Source organism: Epinephelus moara, chromosome 10 (genome assembly GCF_006386435.1).
Source record: "Epinephelus moara isolate mb chromosome 10, YSFRI_EMoa_1.0, whole genome shotgun sequence".
NCBI classification, from domain to species: Eukaryota; Metazoa; Chordata; class Actinopteri; order Perciformes; family Serranidae; genus Epinephelus; species Epinephelus moara.
Window position 1 is genome coordinate 33,043,221 of NC_065515.1, and position 22,418 is coordinate 33,065,638.

The 22,418-nt window shown below is 41.9% G+C and overlaps 1 protein-coding gene across 1 annotated transcript; it reads left to right on the forward strand.

Annotated features, from left to right (window-relative positions):
• Positions 1–1,799: 1,799 nt before the first annotated feature.
• Positions 1,800–19,853, forward strand: il12rb1 (interleukin 12 receptor subunit beta 1). Its single transcript, XM_050055674.1, has 15 exons — positions 1,800–1,955; positions 2,601–2,724; positions 4,637–4,788; positions 4,920–5,062; positions 5,156–5,189; positions 5,940–6,062; positions 6,421–6,497; positions 10,257–10,485; positions 10,579–10,725; positions 11,192–11,290; positions 14,161–14,316; positions 14,584–14,739; positions 14,856–14,925; positions 16,434–16,509; positions 18,371–19,853. The coding sequence occupies exons 1-15, from the start codon at positions 1,850–1,852 to the stop codon at positions 18,701–18,703; spliced, it is 2,025 nt and encodes a 674-aa protein (XP_049911631.1). The 5' UTR covers positions 1,800–1,849; the 3' UTR covers positions 18,704–19,853.
• Positions 19,854–22,418: the final 2,565 nt, after the last annotated feature.

Below are 22,418 nucleotides of genomic sequence, written 5' to 3' on the forward strand. Positions count from 1 at the left end.
GAGGTGGGATGGGATTATCTCGCAAAGGAGAAGTGCTCACTAACACAGATTTAGACAGATTTGTGAACAATATTTGTGAGAAATGGTCTTTTGTGTATATAGAAAATGTTTTAGATCTTTGAGTTCAGCTCATGAAATATGGGAGCAAAAACAAAACTGTTGCGTTTATATATTTTTGTTCAGTGTATTTGTGCTGTCTCCTTCTTCAGGTGTATGTCCTTAGACCTTCAGCTCAGCTGAGGCAAGCCAGTCCTGAGTTTCATCGTCCAGGTCAATTAGACCACGATCGCTATTCAGTGGCCAGTGTTTGGGGCAGCTGGTTATTATGTGTTCCAAGTTTTGTAGTGGATCCCCACATTCGCAGTGGGCACTGTCCACGAGATCCATTTTTGCATTGCTGCCTCCAAGTGTCCTACGCCTGTCCTCAGGCGGTTGAGGGTTGTCCAGTTCTTTCCGAGCAGGTGCTGGCCAGGAACATCTGTGGGGTCTTCAATGTAGTGATGGAGCCTTGATGGTTCTGCTGACTTCCACTGGTCCCTCCATCTTGCCTTGACCCAGGAAGCCTTGGAGGTATCAGATACTGTTGTACAGAGCAGTTCTTGGGCATGTCTGTCACAGGGGTGCCAGGATTTGAGACGCAAGCACTGTGGTGTCTCCGTAGCTATCTTGTGGAGGAAGTGGGATTCACAAGTCTGTGCCTTTCGAGCGAGGGCCAGCATGGCTGTTTCCTCCTCTGACCTCTGCTGGAGCGATACCAGCGAGGACAGGCAGTTGGTTTGTTGGGGTGGCTCGTAGACATCCGCAGACAGTCTGCAGGGTGGTATGGAGTGCGGTGTCCAGCTTCTTGGCATGGGGCTATGGCACCAGACTGAAGCACTCAGTGGCTGAAAACGCCAAGGCCTCAGCAGAAATGTGCAGTGTCTTTGTCGTGGCTCCCCATGTAATACCAGCTAAATGGCGTATCAGCGTGGCATGGGCAGTTGTCTTTGCCTTTGCCTTTGCTGTCTTTGATAGTAAAGGAATAATTGACCCACAAAATGACCATTAGTATATCAGTCATGCTGTGTTACCTTGAATTCACTAAGAAAACTGTTTTTCTTGCATTCCTTCATGGAAAATGGCAAACATATCTAAAACTTCACAACACAATCAGCACTTCCCAAACACATGGATTTTCTCGAAAAGACCTCAAGCCTGGCTTTGGAGAGAGCATAGGTAAGCTTCACTTTCAGTTCAGTTTTAAATGATAAGGTTTCAGTTACATGCATGTGTCTGGGAAGGACTGACCATGAGGATGAATAAGTGAGACTTGGATTATACTTAGAAGTCATGTGAGAGTTTGTAAATGGATGTTGTGATATAGTTCTGCTGTTGTTAAACTTTGTCCCCAATCAATAAATCAATGTTTGCTGTTTTCTGTGGAGGCATACAGGAAAAATCTTTTCTTCAAATTCAAAGTTACACGTCATGACTATCTGATATAAAAGTGGCGCCCAGAAACACCAGACAGACGCAAATGTCTGCGCTCTCTCTATTGCTGTAGTTTCCAGAGTCCCTTCCAGTTTGCCTTTGACAGGGAGCCTGACGACAACAAAAACAGTTGTAGGCAAATTAACTTTAAAAGAAAAGAAAGAAATCAACAAAATGACTTCAAAGAGTCATTACTTTCACAATGGCTGTTGTGTCTGCCTGCCAGTGCAGAACACAAACCTCCCCCCACCCCTGACACTTGTGGTTTTTGCTGCAGCTCATATAACCTGGCTGACATGAAACTTGTCTGACATTTCTGAGAAAGGCAACTGAGTTACGTGAAGGCAGGTTGAATACATGGACTCTCACATGCTGAAGAATGAGCCTTCGAGACTTTCCACTATACCTCATGGAAACTTTGAAATGCTGGAGTTCACTACATGAATACATTGTTTTGTTTATGTTCCTTACAGCAGTCAGCAAAGGTAAATAAATACCCTTAATTTTTTCTTTTCTTACCTCACTTTAATTGACCACATGATAGCCTTTACTGTTAATCTCTATCTGATCTTACCAAAACAGTGTAGAATACTAATCACACATGTGAAAGTGACAAGTCTTCGGCAGTAAAAGTTAGACATCAGCCACAAAATGTCGGTCAGCTTATCAGGATCATGTGGTTTCCATTCAAGAGATTGCATCTGCACTGAGCTGCTTCGTGCAGCGTACAGAAGTGCCAGCCTTCATAGTTTTGTCTAAACTGACATTTCACATATTGGTGGGTTATTTTGTTAAAAAAAAAATAGGATGTCTTTTTCTCAGTATTGAGCTTGAATTTGCATGTACAAAGGGACTGAAGTGTTTGGATTGATGGATTAAACACCAAACTCTAACCTTGTCTGTATAATGTGTGACAAAGTGCTTCACAGTAGAGCTAAAAAAAAAAAAGGGTAACTTCAAAAGTGGATTGATAATATAAAAGGTTAAATGAAATAAGAAAATGGCAGCTGCAGACTTTTATATTTCTGCTCTGGGTTTGTTGCTGTAGAAAATGTCTGTTTATGTCTGGACTCAGTAAAATTAATAAATTCGATCATTTTTTGAAATTTTTGAAATGTGTTGCTTCTCAGGGTCAGCATGTGAAGCTCCCTCCAGTCCCGAGTGCTTCAGGAGAACTGCTGACGAGTCCATTTACAGGTGCGAATGGAGCATGAATACGACTGACAGCGATGTGACATATGACATTTATTTTGAGTGAGTATTTTTCTGTGTCTGAGCTGCAATATTTAAAAAAATAATGACATCTACTCAGCTAATAATTTGTTCATGAGGATTTCTTGTTGTTTTTTTTGTGAGGATTTTGAAAATGTGTATGGCTGTACTTAGAAAAAGGGAAAAAGCACCAGTCCTCTCAGTGTGCAAATGAATAGGTTGTTCTACACACTGCTGCTCCTTAAAAGGCAGTAGTCTGCCTTTGGGTCAGTCATTATCAACTTGTGGCAGCTGTCCAAACTTTAACACCAGAAAGATCAGATTGATAGCAAATAAGCAGATACACTGCACACAAAAGGGCTGAATTGCTTCTTCCTTTAATTCAATGTTATAACCAATGCGTTTCACCCATGGCTTCAACTGGTTTGTTCTATAATACAATGCACAGGTGCTTTTAACAAGGCTGCAGCTGCACTGAATCCAGTCAGCAACAGGGTGAGCAGACTCCATATATGGTTCTATACACATAGGCCTACCCACCACCCGTGAACACCCCATATACCCCCATGCATAATATGGGTTGTTCTCAGGTGGTGGGCATGTATACATAACCATATATGGAGTCTGCTCAGCACATGATCACCCTGCTGCTAATTGTATTCAGTGCTTCTGCAGCCTTATTAAAAGCACCTGTGCCTTATGTATATATATATATATATATATATATATATATATATATATATATATATCGATATAGATATAGATATATATATAAAAAATATATATATACACACACCTTATTTTTGGCAAGTATATGAAAAGCAGCCTGAAAGTATGTGTGGAATGCAGGGATTTTCAAGGAAAAGTTTTGATATTTCAGGAAATATGCATATGCTCTTTCTTGCTTCGAGTTAGATGAGAAGTCGATACCACTCGTGTGCACAAGTCATTCCCAACTTGTCAAATACTGACACTTGACTAGCGTCTTCAGACACTAATGCACTGAGGCACCCTTTTGCGACGGTGTGGGACGCACCAAACAGTGGCATTCTGGGCAACTACCGTAGCATAAAGAGCAAGAAAGTCTACATGGGGTGCAAATTCGGGACTTTCACCCTGGACTGCTGTTTGTGTCCCACGTGAAACCATATGTCAGTCAAGTTATTTTGATAACAACGTAGTGTGTTAGTACATGTAGCATATTGCGACTAACGGCTATGTCACATGGTGTATCTGATGTATGTCACATGACATTGGTAATGAATGTGGTTCTGAACTTAACCATGCTTTTGTTGCCTAAACCTAAGGAAGAAGACTAAACCTAAAATCCAAGTTTTTCAATTAGGTTCTAAGAGACTAAGACTGTGTGCACTGAATGAGCAGAAGACACGATGCATGTAATGAGCGTAAATTCACACGCTGTCCTATAACATCCAAAACCAGTGCTGGAGGGGTAGGTCTACATGGAGCATCATAGTTTGATGTGTAGAGCCACTGACCAGACCAAGTGTCGGTATTTGATGATTTGGGAGTGAGAATGTGTTGATGTGAACAGTAAAATATGCAACAGCCCGGAGACGCTTATCTTATCTTAGCTTAGCTTAGCTTATTTTAGCTTAGCTTAGCTTAGCTTAGATTGGTTTAGTTTTGCTAAACTTAACTGAGTTTAGCATAGCCGAAATCATGGAAACAGGGTGAAACAGTTAGCCTGGCTCTGTCTCAGGTTAACTTAGGGTAATTTAATACAGATTTTTCAACATTTTAAATAGCAGGCTTTAGAGGTGTTGCTGTGCTGTCAGCCTTTTGACAGAACCAAGCTAACTGTTTTTAACAATCTTAAAGCATCTTAAGGTAAGCCAAATGGAAAACTGGATGTAAAAGGTTTCATAAACACCTTTCATGATGTGTCTCTGTCATTATCAATGCACTCAAAGCTCTATATGTTTGCCTGCAGTAAACTCAAATTCAGGAACATTAGGGAGAACTGGTCTAATTTCAACGAGGAACGGCTTATCAAGTATCGTCCTGTTAACATTTGGGTGGCGGCTCACGTAGGAAACTCAAGCTGCACGTCCACCAGGAGGACTGTTATTCTCGGGCACACAGGTACTGGATGCTCCTCTCATTTAACCCAACAGCCTGTGAGATTAAAATACACTGCTGTCCTTTTTAAGTGACAAGTTAACAGAAAATTTTAACACTGATCTGTCACTAAAGTTCATATATATCCTCAACAGTTAAGTATGAATCACCGAAAAATATCAACATGTCCTGGTTTAAAAACAACCTCAGTTTAAGCTGGACAGCTGCTGAGAAGCATCCAGCTTTAGCTGAGGTCCTGTTCAGACGAGACGAACACTCCACAGAATCATGGGAAAAAGTAAGGCATATTTTGTTTGCAAATCTAATGTATTTGAAGCTGTCCTCTACTTCAACTAACATGTTTAACCTTTTATCCATTTTGCTATTACAGAGAATAATTAATACCTCCAGTGACACTTCTATGTGTGAGTAGTCTCTTGTATCTTGTACCTTTGTAATTCAAGTCTTTTGAATAAAAAGTTCATTCAGCCTGATATATACTTGTTCTCGGGGATCTGTCTCATTCTAGTGATTTTTTATGTTTTAGCCCAGTAATTTAAATTCTCATATTTACATTACTGCTATTTTTCAAAGAAGATAATCCGTTTTTAGACCTGTTTTCTGACTAAGCTGCTGCAAGTTATAATACCAACTAAAGCAAACAGTGCATTAGTACAAATCTCAATACTTTATCACTTATCTCACCTGCCTGTGTCTCTCAGCCCATTCATTCCTTCTGAAGACGTAAATCTTTAAAAGCTAATCACAGGCATAAAATGTTGTTTTTTTTAAAGGCTCATGAAAACTGTAGTTTTTTTTTTACAAACCTTGCTCAAACTGGACAAAATAGTGCATTTTCTGGGGCTAAGTATGTGCAAGTGAATATTTACTGCAGCAGGCCAGTGAATGTAGGATTGACTTAAAATTGACTCGCTGTAAAAAGCACTATGTCAGAGTGCAACAGTGAGGCTTACTGATATGTTTTTAATAGTTTTTGGACAACAATGGATACCGAGTAATAACATATATCAGCCTTTGGAAGTAGCTGTTAATAGGTTTAAATCATTCTCTGGTCTTTACATGTGATTTGCTGTCAATGGGAAAAAAATGGAAAAAGGAAATTATTTTGTATCACCTTAATGAAATGCCTTTGTTTTTCTTTTTCATCTGAACAGACAAGATAATTGTCGTGAATCTGTTGAAGGATTCAGCTTACCAGGTTCAAATCAGACATCGGTCCACTCAGGCTCGTAACCCACTGTGGAGCGACTGGTCATCAGTTGTGACTGTTCCTGCAGGTGAAGTTCTAGATTTCGTGTATTTGTTAGTGCTGTTGACTTTGAATCCAGTGTCACAGCAACTGAGAAGACTGACTCACTCTGTAACTGAGTCTCCCCTCTTTACACTGTGGGGTGTCGGGTATGATTTCTGATCTGTGTACACTGGATATAATGAATCCAAACTCAGGTCTTAGAAATATGAGTCTGCACCACTGCCGTGCAAATATCTTACATTATTTTACATGTCTGAGGTTTCAATTGCTCAAAATGTTTAAAGGTCACACTTTCCTGCTTTTGGAGATGGTAAACTTGTGAAGAGAAAACACAAACTATAATCAACTCGACTGCTCAGTAACATTTTGTGTTCATATTGCAGAACTTGAACAAGAACCTGACATCACCATGACAATAAGACATTTAAATGGTACTCGTAAGGTGATGCTAACATGGAAGGTAAGCCAGTGACAGGAAAACGACACCAACACATTAACATTTGTGGGTTTAGATTAGAGCACAGTTTCTCAAAGTGCCCCATGGGCCAATGACGGCCCTCAGGAACGCTTTGTGCAGCCCCTGAACGTGACAGAAAACAAATGCATTACATTTCAATCATCTGAGGTCCATTTCAATACTTTCACTTTCAATAGCTTAAATTTAATATGCTACTCAGCAACTGCATTAAACTGTGTGCCCCTCTCAAGCCTCTGTCCAGTTAGGAATGACAACTTGTAGAAAGCTACTGTTCGCATGGCAGCTCATGGCACCACGCAAGTGTCGTGGGAATCATGATCTGTCATCAATACTACTGTAGTGTTGTTAGCTAAATTTAGGCAAGTTGGTGGACAACAGTTTAATGCAGAAGTGAGATGAAAAAGAACTCAGCGGCGGCAGAGCCCCGGGGGTGGATGAGATTCGCCCTGGATATCTCAAGGCTCTGGATGTTGTAGGGCTGTCCTGGCTGACATGCCTCTGCAACATTGCGTGGACATCGGGGGCAGTGCCTCTGGAATGGCAGACAGGGTTGGTGGTCCCCATCTTCAAGAAAGGGGACCAGAGGGTGTGTTCCAATTACAGGGGGATCACACTCCTCAGCCTACCCGGTAAGGTTTACTCCAGGGTGCTGGAGAAGAGGGTCCGGTCGATAGTTGAACCTCGGATTGAGGAGGAGCAATGTGGTTTTCGTCCCGGACGCGGAACCGTGGACCAGCTCTTTACCCTCGCCAGGGTGCTGGAGGGGGCATGGGAGTTCGCCCAACCAGTCCACATGTGTTTTGTGGATTTGGAGAAGGCTTATGACTGTGTCCCCAGGGGCATCCTATGGGGGGTGCTACGGGAGTAGGGGGTTGGTGGTCCCTTGCTAAGGGTCATCCAGTCCCTGTACCAAAGGAGCACGAGTCTGGTTTGCGTGGCCGGCAGTAAGTCGGACCTGTTCCCAGTGAGAGTTGGACTCCGCCAGGGCTGCCCTTTGTCACTGGTTCTGTTCATAACTTTTATGGACAGAATTTCTAGGCGCAGCCGAGTGGTGGAGGGTGTCAGGTTTGGTGACAGGAGGATCTCGTCTCTGCTTCTTGCGGATGACGTGGTCCTCCTAGCCCCATCGAACAGTGACCTCCAGCTCTTGCTGGGACGGTTCGCAGCCAAGTGTGAAGCGGCTGGGATGAGAATCAGCACCTCCAAGTCTGAGGCCATGGTCCTCAGCCGGAAAAGGGTGGATTGCCCACTCCAGGTCAGGGAGGAGGTCCTGCCTCAGGTGGAGGAGTTTAAGTATCTCGGGATCCTGTTCACGAGTGAGGGTAGGATGGAGCGGGAGATTGACAGGCGGATTGGGGCGGTGTCAGCAGTGATGCAAGCGCTTAACCGGTCTGTTGTGGTGAAGAGGGAGCTTAGCCAGAAAGTGAAGCTCTTGATTTACCGGTCGATCTACGTTCCAAACTTCACCTATGGTCACGAGCTCTGGGTAGTGACCAAAAGAACGAGATCGCGAGTACAAGCGGCCGAAATGAGTTTCCTCCGCAGGGTGGCTGGGCTCAGCCTTAGAGATAGGGTGAGGAGCTCAGACATCCGGGAGGGACTCGGAGTAGAGCCGCTGCTCCTCCACATCGAGAGGAGCCAGTTGAGGTGGTTCGGGCATCTAGTAAGGATACCTTCCGGACGCCTCCCTTGGGAGGTGTGTCGGGCATGTCCAACTGGGAGGAGACCTCGGGGCCGCTCCAGGACACACTGCAGGGATTACATCGCCCGGCTGGCCTGGGAACGCCTCAGGGTCCCCTCGGAAGAGCTGACAGAAGTGGCTGAGGAGAGGACTGTCTGGGCTTCTTTGCTGAGGCTACTGCCCCCGCGACCCGGACCCGGATAAATGGAGGACGACGAATACGAGTATGAGTACGAGATGAAAAAGATATTTTGTTTTATGTGTACACTTTTCCTGGGTGGCCCTTGATCATATGCTGGCTCCTGAAATTGACATTTAGTCATCAAAACTTTGAGAACCCCTGCATTAGAGCACCTTTTGGAACCCGGATCTAGAAAACAATGACTGTTTATATGGTTTTTGCTCACAGCCAATCACTGCCAGCATTCTTTGATTTATTTCGACATGTGATTGGCCCAATACTGCAGCGGCAACAATCCATACAGTCTGAGGTTTGCTGAAGTCAAGCATGATGTATTTGAGAGAGTTACCGCCTAAAAGTATGGCTATAATACATGCCTGTGGCATCTGGTGGTATTTAACACAACTGAATTCAACTGCATTCTCATGATTGTATCGAATGAAGCAAAAAGAAAAACTGTGTTGGTATGAGCACTCACCATCTTTTAAACGATACTCAGCCCTTCTAATTATAATACCAGGGAAACTTGTTGGGTACGAAACTTGACCTTTAACATTTCGGCATTTAACGTCCACTTTGTATTAAGAATTTTAGCTTCAGTTTTTCGTGACATTTGATTTTGTTTTTGAAGTGTTTTTTTTCTCGAGCAGGAACTTTGGCATTAAGAGGAAAAAAATGACTTTTGAGAAGTTGAAAGAAAAACACAATCCCACAATCTGACACATATTCATATGAGCGGCTTTTAAACTGAATTTTATGGTTAGTGCTTTGAACAGAGTGGAAACGAGGTCAGAGGTGTGTGATCCGTTTCTGGGTTTCACCGTGTTTTAACGGTTACTTCAGTGAGCTACTTTATATCATTCTGTATAAAAGCCTTGTTTTGTGTCATTGTTTTGCATCGCTCTGTCATTAATGTATCTTTTTGTCATTTTGTGTCACTTTGTAATATTTTTTTTTTTGTCTTTTTTGGTCATTTTGTGTCTCTTTGTGGTTGTCTTGCCTCTTTTTGTAGATATTTTGTGTCTCTTTGTGGTTGTTTTGCCTCTTTTTGTAGTTATTTTGTGTCTCTTTGCAGCTACTTTAAATCTTTTTTGTGGTCATTTTTAATCTCCTCTTGGTCAGTAGGTGTTAATTTGAGGGACATTTTGCAGGTGAGGGCCAGTGGGCCCCCTTCCACTTTCGCCCCGAGCTTCTGCCCACTAGGCCTGTTCAGTAATCTGTCCATGCTTCTAGTACAGCACTGCTATTACTAGAACCTGTACTAATTCTACCACCACCACCACCACCACCAACAACAACAATAATGAGGATAAGAAAACATTACAATTGAAGATCATGCTACTAAAACATTGTCTTACCAATGTGTTAAATCTTGTAGTGCATCGTGAAATCTGTCTTAATTTTTTTTTTTTTTTTTAAATCACCAAAACCTACAAATGGAGTTTGAATAATACATAACATGTCTTATAACAGTGGTACCCAACTGGTGGGTTGTGGTCCAAAAGTGGGTCGCGGGTCCATTCTAGAGCGCTAGCGTATCAACTTTGTAAAATACGCCCTTCATTTTTTAGTATAGTGAATTTCCAGCACAGAGCTTTTATTCTGAAGTGTCGATTCCTGCTTTAGAGTGAGTGAATGACGAACAGCTTCTTAACAGAGAAAGCAAACTAGTTTGAGACACGGCCAAACGCAAGAATGACGCTGATTATATTAAACTCTGGGACCTTGTACTAATGACTAAGGAGAAATCTGGACCCCGTGGCTGGACCAGTTGGGAACCATTGTCTCATAAAATCAGTAAGACCATTTTGCACTTTAATTCAGATAATTTTATGGTCATGTGGTTCAGTTTGCTGTGTATGTCTCCTCTGCTTTTCAGCCAATGCCTCATGCAGCAGCAGTCAGAGGAGTGATGTACAGCCTGAGCGACACACAGTCTTCTCAAGGATGTCCTTGTAAGAAAACGAGACATCCCATCAGCACAAATCGATACACTACTTATGTCTCGCTCTCTGCCGTCAACATCTCTGTTCTCGCCAGTAACACAGCTGGGTATTCTCCTCCAGCAGTCATAGAAGTACCAGCCAAACCTCCTGCAGATTATAAAAGTAAGCTGAAGCGTGTGTGTTGCTTGAGGGTGTCATATATCATGTGGTCTATAAGTAGACCTTAAACACTGTTATGACTTCTCCCCCTTGCAGTTTGTGACAAAACGTTACTGGATGAAAAATCAAATAAGCAAACTTGCCTTGAGTTTTATGAGTTTCAAGATGAAGATCTGAGACCAGCTCATGTGATCACTCTTCTGGGAAGAGAGAAGAAAAAAGAGAGTAAGCACAAAAGACAGAGTAAGTTGTATTTAAAGTGCTTTTAACCACACAGCTTCATCACCTGAAAATGAGACAGGGCAGAAGCTTTGTCAGAGCCTATACATAAATGCCTTTACACCTTTATGGAATGGGTTCTGTTCTGGTTTGCACACCTGATTTTGAGCCGTTCAGAGAATATGGATCAAAATGAATTGGTCAGGACCCCAAAAAGTTGGTGCAGCTGTTCTTGTTTCTTGACCCAAAGTGCAAACAATGATGACATCAATTGGCGTGTCATATTCTATAGGTTGAGAAGAAAGGATGCATGTCTTCTACATCTTCTTATCATTAATAGTTGGTCCATGTTTGTTTTCTGGACAAATTTGGTGGAAAAGGGTTAACAGCGGATTTGTCAATTATTTGTGTCAATTACTCTTACCTTGTTTATCTAATGTTGTGACACACTTTCTGTGCAAGGCAAACTATAAATCTGTTTCTGTTACAGACATAATGGACTTCGTTCGCTACCTTTACTTTGAACACAGATGTGATGATGGCAAACCCCAGACAGTTAAAACGTGCCTCTTTTATCAAAACGAGAGCGGTAAGTGTCTTTAAATTAGATTTAACTACACTAAAATGCACAGGTTCACCATAATGTGGCACTCATTTTAGTCTTCTAACTGAAAGTGCTGCAATAACTCCTCCATATTAAACAAAGTACTTTATTTGTTGTTGCCCTCCAGGAAGACACATAGAAGTGTTTTCTGACACATCTGTCGTAGAGCTTTGATTGATTTTAGGCACACAAATTAAACACTGTGTCAAAGTGATGTTTTTCTGACCTATCCAACCACCTGCTCCTCCTCCTTCAATGGACTTTTTGGCTCCATAATGATGCTGCATTAGTCCTTCCTTTATTCCCAAAAAGACAAGTAATCACTTTGGCTGCTGAAGAGCTTTCTCACTTGAACGTAAACATATGAAGGTTTTCTTGGAGGATAGAAAAACTCTATGTGTCTTTGGTTTTTTAATGTATGTATTTTTTGGTTTTTGCCTGCCTGCTGTCCAGTAAAAGAACAATTGGATAGCCATGAACTGTTGCACAGACGTTCGTGGTCCCCAGAGGATGAATACTCAGGACTTTCTGGGTGACCTGACTTTTCCTCTAGTGCTACCGACAGGTGTTTTTTATTGAAATGTCTCTACAGCTAGTATCAATGTCCCCCTTGGGTTGAATTCTTATAACTTTGGTGATCCCCTATCATTTCATACAGTTCCGTCATCAGGTCAAAATTTCAATTTGTCCAATACTTTGATTGAATATTTGCAGATGTAATGACATTCCCATCAGCTGTACTTTGTGTTTAGTGCTGAATAGAAAATGTTAGCATGCTAACATGCTAAACTAAGATGGTGAACATTGTAAATATTATACCTGCTAAACATCAACATGTTAGCATTGTCATTGTGCAGTGGCGCCCCTGGAGATTTTTCATAGGGGTGGCCAGACGGGGCCACTTAAACTGTCGGGGTGGCACATCAAAGCCAAAAGTTGTAACTGAATTTCAGGGATTCTATTATGCTGTTGAAGTATAAAGGCTAGTTGAAACAACGTCACTTTGGAGACTTAAGAAATCGCATACTGATATAGTTTGATTTCTCATCTTACAGATAATGTTCCTAATTATCTGATGTGCTCAGACTCATAACAGTATAGATAACATTTTGAATTCCACAACAATCCTGTTTTAATGTGCAATATACTGTATCTGTGTACATCTTAGGCTATTCATGTTCTTCAGTTAGGCTGGTCGTCCTTTCCCTTAAAAAGAGACAACTGTACCTCTTGAATTTGAAATACATTGACAACCCGGTCTCACTCCAAAGTCGTTGAAATCCGGCGCTTGGGCAGTGGCCTGCGGCATCAGACACTTACCAAAAAGGCGTCCTTTAACACTGGCATGATACACAGCCAGTTGCCATTATAGTTTAATGGCAATGCAAGATTATAAAGCTGAACCCTGTTCTTTCTTTCAAAACCTAAGCATGTGTTTTTGTTGCTGGATGAAAGCAAAAATCAATTTGCATTGTTGTACCAATGTAGTGCATTTCTTTTGAAAGAGACTCTCTGTAAACATTAAATTTCCTGTGAAAACGGAAGTGTATTTTGAAAGAAGACAATGCATGTAACAGGCATAACAGGGTGTACTAGAATGTCAACAACAAACGCATCCAGGGTACCTTGCACGTCGTATGTGGACGTGGAATGTCCATGATCAAACACTGATATGTGATGGGGTCGGACTGAGAATGTGTTGACGTTGATTATGATGAACAAAACATTTACTGTTCTACAGTTCTACAAACCCCTTTGAAAATGGCCATGCCAGCTGTTACCTCGCCCAAAATTTTGCCTAAGGGTGGCAGTTGCTCAGTCCATAGGGACTTGGGTTGGGATCCGCACAGTTCAAGTCCCTGTCCACACCAAATATGGTGCATGGACTGGTAGCTGGAGAGGTGCTAGCTCACCTCCTGGGCACTGCTGAGGTGCCCTTGAGCAAGGCACCGAACCCCCAAGTGCTCGGGGTGCCTGTCCAAGGGCAACCCCCCTCAGTCTATGTCAATGCAATTGGCCTTAGGTTATCTTGTTTCACAAGATACCTAGCTTTGTTTTTAGCCTAAAAAAATGAACATGCCACAGCCACTTAAAGGTCCAGTGTGTCAGATTTAGGGGAATATACTGGCAAAAATGGAATATAATATAATGAGTATGTTTTCTTTAGTTTAAAATCACCTTAATTATAAGAATCTCCTTGGTAGCCCCACTGTTATTGTGAGCCTGTTAGCATGCTGATGTTAGCGTAGCCTCATGAAGCTGCTGACACATTCTCACTCTGACCTCGTCACATATTGATGATTGGTCGTGGACTTTCTACGTCCACATTCAACGTGCAAAGTGCCCTGGGTGTGCTGGCTGCTGACGTTCTGGGACACTGTGTCAAGTTCTGCCTGTTCCATGCATTGTCTTCCTTCAAGATACACTTCTGTTTTCACGGGAAATGTAACGTTTTTTTCCCTTCAAAAACAAACACACATGGTTGGGTTTAGGCAACAAAAACACATGGTTAGGTTTAGAAAAAAAGAACAGAGTTTGGCTTTAGAATCTTTCCGGAAGCGAAACACCACTTTACCGAAGGTCGGTGTTTGGTTTTGGCCAATAATGAGCTCCTCTTTCTTTATTTCCAATTTAAAATCTGAATCTCACTCTGCAGACCTGATTGAGACAATTCTTCTATATGTATGTCTATGTCTACGTTACATGACTCTGACCACTCTGTTGCCATTACCCAGCATATTCAATGAAATGAGTTATGGTGCTGACACTGATCTGTGCTAAGTTTGTCCTCACATGCTGGCATCATAGGTCGTAGAAGGAAAAAAGTTAACCCACATTTTTATTTTTCTCTTCAGTTCCACGCATCGAACCTCAGAACTTAAGAGCTTTTGGTGAAACACAAAGTTCTGCCAGCTTTTCTTGGACAGCTATCCCCACTGCGGACCAGCAAGGTTTCCTTACACATTACATCCTCTGCAGTGAGAAAATCAGCTCACAGGATGAGCAGAAAGGTGTGAGGTCACCTTTTTTTGATACCTGTAGCTTTTTGTAATACTTAAGGTTTCTCAGAGCTAATGGAAAGAGAACTATTATACATTATTATATTTTCTGTAGTTGTATAATTACTTATTTTATTGCAAACACACAGAACTGGCGAACTAAATTTCACTAACAGGATGTGAGAAAATGAAACTTATCAATAACACAGCCACACTGTTTAACTGTCATGACTGCAGCGTGTGACTTTCATTCATTTTTTCCACATCTCATTTCATTAGAGTGCCATAACATATCAGCCTCGCTAACGGAGCACCGTCTGGAAAACTTGACGCCAGGAACGAAATACAACATCAGCCTGGTTGGAGTGACACGAGTGGGAGAAGGACCTAAAGCCACAGTAACTATCAACATACTGCCGGTGAAGCCAGTGAATGGTATCTTCCAACAGCTCTTTAGTTTTTGTTTTGTGTTTTGGAAAGCTAGATACAAGTCAGTGAGGCAGTTTTTCCACGTGCCTGCTAACAAGTTTTTCCGTTTTCCCCCAAATTAGTGTTGTGGAGTATCAGCTTGCTGTTTATTTTCTTTTTCCTCACAACGATATGCACCTGTGTCTTGAAGAGGTAGGTGACCCCTGCTGTAAATAATCTGTGGTGGCAGTTTAGAAATGACTTCACAAAGACTGAACTTGGCTTTGGGAGAGAGTTTTATTGCAATATTCACGATTGATTATCCAGGGCCCCAATGGGAGGGGCCCTTCAAAAATGTGGAATGAAAAGTTTGGTTTTGTTTGCAATGTCTTTTTATTTCCAAGTAATATGGCCACCATTGTTTCACTACTCGTTATATTACTTTTCCGTCACACCCCATAAAATTGGTAATTGCATATCTCCCCAAAATTCAGATGTGTGCCTCTGTATGAATGTCAGGGTAATCACCGGTAAATGTAGCTAAGGCTAGATAGCTTCCTTTTTTACCTGGGGGTTTTCTGTTGCCTGTGACCAGTATTTTCCCAAGGCTCGGCCCGAAAAACAGAGAGTCACTCATGAAGCAACATTTCATCTACCACATATCCAGCCACAAGCTTCATCCCTTCTTTGTAGCTGCAGCTGCCCACGAGTAAAATCTAGTTTTAGTTGTTTAATCAGTGCAGGGCTACAGCCAATTGCTGCGGCGGGCACACCTTTGGTGGGGTGTATTTCCTGGAGCATTACTTTGTTCTGTTGTTGGCTGTAGTAGCTGAGGTGTTTCACACCAGAGGTTTGAGGAACAGTGCAGCAGCAGCAGTGTTCTTGTCATCTTTCCTCCCGACAAAATCAAAGTAATCTGAATATTTCTAGCCGCTAAGGTTAGCATTGCCAACTAGCTTGCTGCTTTGTGACATGCCTGCTCAGTGCAATGATTACTAAAATGAGTCCGCTGATGTGATGTTGCATTTCAAGTCAGTGGTGATGTGGTAACAAAAGTAACATTGTAACGAGTTGTTTGGTTTTGGAGGAAGTTATAAAGCCCAATATCACAAATCACAATTTGCCTCAGAGGGCTTCACGGCATACGTCATCCCTCTGTCCCTGGACCCTTACAGCGGATAAGGAAAAACTCCCCAAAAAAACCCTTCAGTGGGGAAACAAATTTCAGTAATATTATTACTGAAATTTTATTAGTCATTAGTTACAGCAGTCGTTACTGGAAAAAGCAGTATTATTATTGTATTGGCCAACACTGTCCATAACTATACTAAGATTGCCTGAATAAATTGGTTGAAAGACTGAACTTTGCATAAAAAAATGGTAAAGTGACTCAGAGAGCTCTGAGGCCCCTCTCACCCTTAAAGGCGCAAAATGGTTTAGTCCACCCCTGCACTAGGATTCTTCTTTGAATGCAACTAAAGCCAAGTGATTGACAGCTCATGTTGCTGGAGCACGAACACACACTGTCACGTCTTGCCCCAAAAAAGGGAAATCAAAAAATTAAAAAAAAGGAAAGAGAAAGAAAGCAAACTGACTTTGTGCCTGCTCAGTTGCACAGACGGGAATTTAGTTTGTCTGAGTTTCTGTTTTAGTCTTTAAATCAGCAGTTCATTCTGGAGTGCTGTTTTTGTTAACAGTTTCTTCCCTGTTCTAACACTTAGAATCAAAAACAAGATTTTCCCCCCTGTGCCAAAACCTGTTATTCCAGAGTTCATGCCTTATCAAGCAACGTGTCAGGTAAGCGACTCTTTTCGTTACCAGGTATTTGCAGCTTTCTAGCATGTGTTGAGCTTTTGCTCTTTCTGAAACCCTGACAGCTGAAATCTGTAGTCATTTATAAACACAAGTACAAGTTCACTGCAGTGACTGCTTGGGGGAAAGTTTGGGGTTTTAACCATTTTGGATATGACTTGCACTCGTCATAGCACACGTCATAGCATCTTTGTTCATAATGAAGGGATTTTATTTCTTTGACTTTAATGGACAATAAAACATAAAACAGCTGCTTGGGGGAAAGTTTGGGGTTTTAACCATTTTGGACATGACTTGCACTCGTCATAGCACACGTCGTAGCATCTTTGTTCATAATGAAGGGATTTTATTTCTTTGACTTTAATGGACAATAAAACATCATAAATATCATGAAACACCAAAAATATTAAGTGGAATCTCAAAATGAAAAAAAAAAAAAAAAGTAAAAAAAATAATGACACAATGGGCCCCTGGGCCTGGATGCATAAAAGGCTCCCCTGCAGCCATCTTCAAAAACCTCTTGGTTACAGTTAGAAAAATATCCTGTCTTGTACCCAAACATCCAGTTTGGGTGGCAGAAACACAGCTGGAAATACCCGCTTTTATTGTTTATTGGTCTTGAACAATGGTCTTCTGCTGCCTGCTGGTCAGCAGCTGTCTTGCCAAGGTGTCTCACCATCCATCTTCCCCTGCAAATCCTAATGAAAAAGTCCCCTCATACACATGTAATCAGAACTATGTCACTTTAGAAACATTGATATGATGCGTATGAAGCATACAAATGTAACGTATCTGTGGTTTTCAGAAATGTACAATGCCAACATTTTCTCCTGGTGACTGGGCGGCCCAGGTTCAATATTCTAGATACTAAATTTGCAAAACATCTTGTGTGCCAAAGTTATTATAACAAGCCATCCAGGGGTAAATCATTTTATTGAACCAATCATAACACTGCAAACAAACAGGAGTGTTTCTAGAGGTTGTGTTTAAGTTCCATAAACTCTTGTTTGCTTGGAAAGGTTAGCCATTTTTTTACTTTTTTTTTTTTCACCAAAAAAGGATGAATCAGCAACCTGGTTGCTCAAAGCTGTAAACTGTGTAAAAGCCGACAAGAGGTAGTGCAAAAATACTGATTTTTTACACGATGACCATGACTAACTTTAGTTGTTATTTTCCTTCTGTTCTGTTTTTGTTTTATTTAGCGCATATAATACTTGTGGTGTACCTCAAGGATCAATTCTGGGCCCTATTGATTTGTATTTATTATTGTTGCTGTTGTTGATGATGTGGCCCCCCTTTGTATTATGTTTTTTATGTAAACTCTTGCTGCACAACAAATTTCCCTGAGGGGACAATAAAGAAACCTAACCCTAACCTAACCTAACCTAAAACATAATTTATCGTTATATTTCTTTGCAGATGACACATTATTAAATCTTCTTGTTCTTCATGATACTACCATCTGTCACCAGTTAACCTGTTTTACCTGTGTAAGAATTCCACAACTTACCCAATCTTTCATTGCCTTGCCCAACTTTTTGTTGTGCGCATCACATTCAGAATGAGTGTATATTTAGTGAAAACAATATAGTTTATCAGTTTAAACATTGAAGAACTTGTCTTTCTATGAATATAGGTTGATAAGTATTTGCAAATCATTGCATTCTGTTCTAATTTATGTTTTACAGTGTCACAACTTTTTTCATATGGGGTTGTACTACACATGGCAATCAAAGACAACAGCAAGCTAAGGGTTTTACAGAACAGTCATTTGTTTTTTGTTCATATGATAATTAAGTCTGAAATCTTGAATCTTACTGTCCTCTGCAAATTTGACCCAAAACAGGAGATTCTGGAGAGAAAAGAGGAGACAGTGTATGAGCTAACGCTGCTCCAGCTATATCCAGAGGGCAAGTCAGTCCCTGAGGACACAGAGGAGACCACCATTCTTACAAGAGAGTGGGATGACGACACCGATAATGACTTGGACGGCGAGAGGGGTGATTCAAGGATGTCAGGAGGAATCAGTGATGAGTGTTTGAGTCCCGGCTTGACGGATGAGGCTCTGAAGAGCTCCAGAGAAGGAGAAATATCAGAACTTGAACAGCTAGACAACGAGATTGCAATGCTGATATACAGGAATGGTTTGGTCTTTGATGTGAAGACGGACTCGCCTTGAAATGGATTTGACTGATTTTGCTGTCCACAACACAAAATTGCATGAACATATTAAGGGTCGACATATTTGTTGACTTGTACTACAGACTGGACAAATACTTTTCTTCTCATTTTGAGCTTAAGTTTTCAACTGGATGAAAAAGGATCTGCACAATTATCTTGTTATGAGCTTGTTATGAGAAATGTTTGTTTAATTTTCATGTATGTTAAATTTTACCAGTTACGTTGCTACCTCAGCATGCCAGTAAACAAAGAGGAGGGTTTATCACTCTCAGGCTTTGCCAGTGGAAGTTGTCAATAAACTTTTTTTTAACTGTGGTTAGCAAATTCTGGTTCAGACCTTTATGATTTCTGCAAGTTTTAGGTGTTTCCAGGCAAAAAAAATCGCATCAACTATTGATTAGATTACCATGAAATTTCACTCAGACACTGATGGTCCCCACAGGATATATCCTAATGACTTCAATGATCCTCTGACTTTTCCTTTTGCACCACCAGCAGGTCACAGTTTTACAAATTGTGGAATACTTTAATATCTAATGGATGAACTTGCACAGTGTTTTGGAAAGACATTCATGGTCCTCAGATGATGAACCCTAATGACTCTGGTGACCCTGTGACATTTATTAATGTAGTGCTAGTGTGTGGTCTGTGTGGAGTATGCATTTTCTCCCTGTGTCAGCATAGGTTTTCTCCGGGTACTCTGGTTTCCTGGCTCAGTCTAAGGACATGCAGGTTAGATTAATTGTCGACTCTAAATTGGCCGTAGGTGTGAATGTGAGTGTGAATGGTTGTTTGTCTCTATGTGTTAGCCCTGTGATAGTCTGGCAACCTGGTGTACCCCACCTCTCACCCAGTGTCAGCTGGGATAGGCTCCAGCCCCCCCCGCGACCCCCAATAGGATAAGCAGTTACGGAAAATGAATGAATGAACAATCAAAAGTTATTCAAATCTAATGAAATAATTGAAAGTATAATAAGGATTCACTATTGAAACCAAGGACTGGATATTAAGTCAAAGTTTTTCAGTATGACGCCAGTCTATGGCCAATTATTACATTTATTTCACCAAAGACCAAAAACACATGTTAGACCTCAACTTTTAACTAAGAGTTTGGTTTTCTTTACAACAAACATTGCAGCTTCACAGAGTTGCTGGAGTCACTGTTGACTCTTGGTCAGCAGCTACATCTAAATCAAAGTCAATAAAATGTAGTAAAATGCAATCATACCATAAAAATGAATACAGCACATTTACAGTCACTGTTATTTTAATTTAATTTAATTTTGTTTTATTTTTTGCAAAATAAAGCAATGTGCAAATGTCAGTTTTCCTTCAAAGCGTCTGGTCCATGTTGGTCAGTGTAAAATGAAACTTATGACTGCAAAAACAAAGAACTGGTGCATGTGTGTGATGGCGGAGCAGTTTAACTGTGAGCGTGTCAAGAGTTGAACACATGACAGGAAGTGGTCACAAAAAAACCCCAGTGTCCTTAAAAAAAAGTAGCTCATGCAAGGTGAAACAGATTACTCATTACCAAAGAGACTTCTGTGGTGTTTCGATCTACCTTGTTCAAACTAGAACATGTTGTGTTGATTTGTAAGAAGTGATGACTGACTAAAAGCATTTTCTGCCACACTGCACTTTAATTTCTCTGCAGAGAAAAAGGTTTTTTACTTTGTTCTTGTATTGTTTGGTTGCGACCTTCTTGAGGAGAATGTCACTGTGTTGCAAAGCAAAAGATATGGCAACAAATTTAATACAAATCTCTCAAAAAAAAAAGAACTAACATTATCAACAGAATGTGAGGGAGTTTTGATGTTGCAGAGATATCTATTGAAATGAGCATATTAATCAGCAAGCTCCCACCCATCCTGTCTTATGAAACCCACTTGTACTTTGGGGGGCAACAGTGACCTCACTCGATTATGAGAGATTGAAGAGAGGCCTCAAAGTTGTACTTTAATGCAATGATTTTTTCACACATGAACTACTGTTTGACCAGCTGATTTCAGACTGTACAAACAGACGTGAAAAACATTAGATAAAAAGTCAAATTCATATCATCCATGTAAAATTTTAACAAAATATGATTTTTTAAATTGGGAAAATATGATCGAATGGTTGGTCTGTGGGTCTCCAGAAGCAGCTGACGGGTACCGGCGGGCCAAGACGACCGTGTCCCCAGGGGCATCCTGTGGGGGGTGCTCCAGGAGTATGGGGTTGGTGGCCCTTTGTTAAGGGCCATCCAGTCCCTGTACCGAAGGAGCACGAGTCTGGTTCGCGTGGCTGGCAGTAAGTCGGACCTGTTCCCGGTAAGGGTTGGACTCCGCCAGGGCTGCCCTTTGTCACCGGTTCTGTTCATAACTTTCATGGACAGAATTTCTAGGCGCAGCCGAGGGGTGGAGGGTGTCAGGTTTGGTGACAGGAGGATCTCGTCCCTGCTATTTGCGGATGACGTGGTCCTCCTAGCTCCATCGAACAGTGACCTCCAGCTCTCGCTGGGACGGTTCGCAGCCGAGTGTGAAGCGGCTGGGATGAGAATCAGCACCTCCAAGTCTGAGGCTATTGTCCTCAGCCGGAAAAGGGTGGATTGCCCACTCCAGGTCGGGGGGGAGGTCCTGCCTCAGGTGGAGGAGTTTAAGTACCTCGGGATCTTGTTCACGAGTGAGGGTAGGATGGAGCGGGAGATTGACAGGCGGACATCCGGGAGGGACTCGGAGTAGAGCCGCTGCTCCTCCACATCGAGAGGAGCCAGTTGAGGTGGTTCGGGCATCTGGTAAGGATGCCTCCCGGACGCCTCCCTCGGATGAGCTGACGGAGGTGGCTGGGGAGAGGACTGTCTGGCTTCTTTGCTGAGGCTGCTGCCCCCGCGACCCGGACCCGGATAAGCGGAGGACGACGAGACGAGACGAGACGATGATCGAATTTGACAACTTTTTATTTATATATGAAATTCTTCATGGCCTGGCACCCCCTCCACTCAATTAAGTCATTAAACAAAATCAGGCCTCATCTACCAGATCTACCTTCAGGGGGGACTGTAAAATGCCACACAGAAACAGCAGCTTTGGACAGACAGCCTTTTCCAATCGAGCCTGGTCTCACTCAGAAGTCGTCGAAATCTGCTGCTTTGGCAGTGACTTGTGGCCTCAGAGACCAACAAAAAAAGCCGTCCTTTATCGTCGGCATGATACATGGCAGGTTGCCTTTATAGTTAAACAGCACTTGGCAGCATCAGGGGGAAATGCGGCAAGGCAAGGACGAAAGCTAAGGTGGCGAAAGTCTGACTGGGGCGGGCAGGAGTGGGGGCGGATAGGTCAAACAAACACGGACTTTCACCCGTGAAAGCGGTGTTTGCGTCCCATAAGATTCTAAAGCCAAACCCTGTTCTTTGTTCCTAAACCTAAGCATGTGTTTTTGTTGCCTAAACCCAACCATGTGTGTTTGTTGTTGAAGGAAAAGAAAACATCAATTTGCGTTGTTTTACTGACAGTGCGTTTATTTTGAAAGAGACTATATGTACACGTTAAATTTCCTGTGAAAACAGAAGTGTATTTTGAAAGAAGACGATGCATGTAACAGGCAGAACTTGACACGGTGTCCCAGAACGTCAACAACCAACACACCCAGGGTACCTTTCACATCGTATGTGGACACGGGAAGTCCATGACCAAATGTCGATATGTGACGAGGTCGGAGTGAGAATGTGTTGT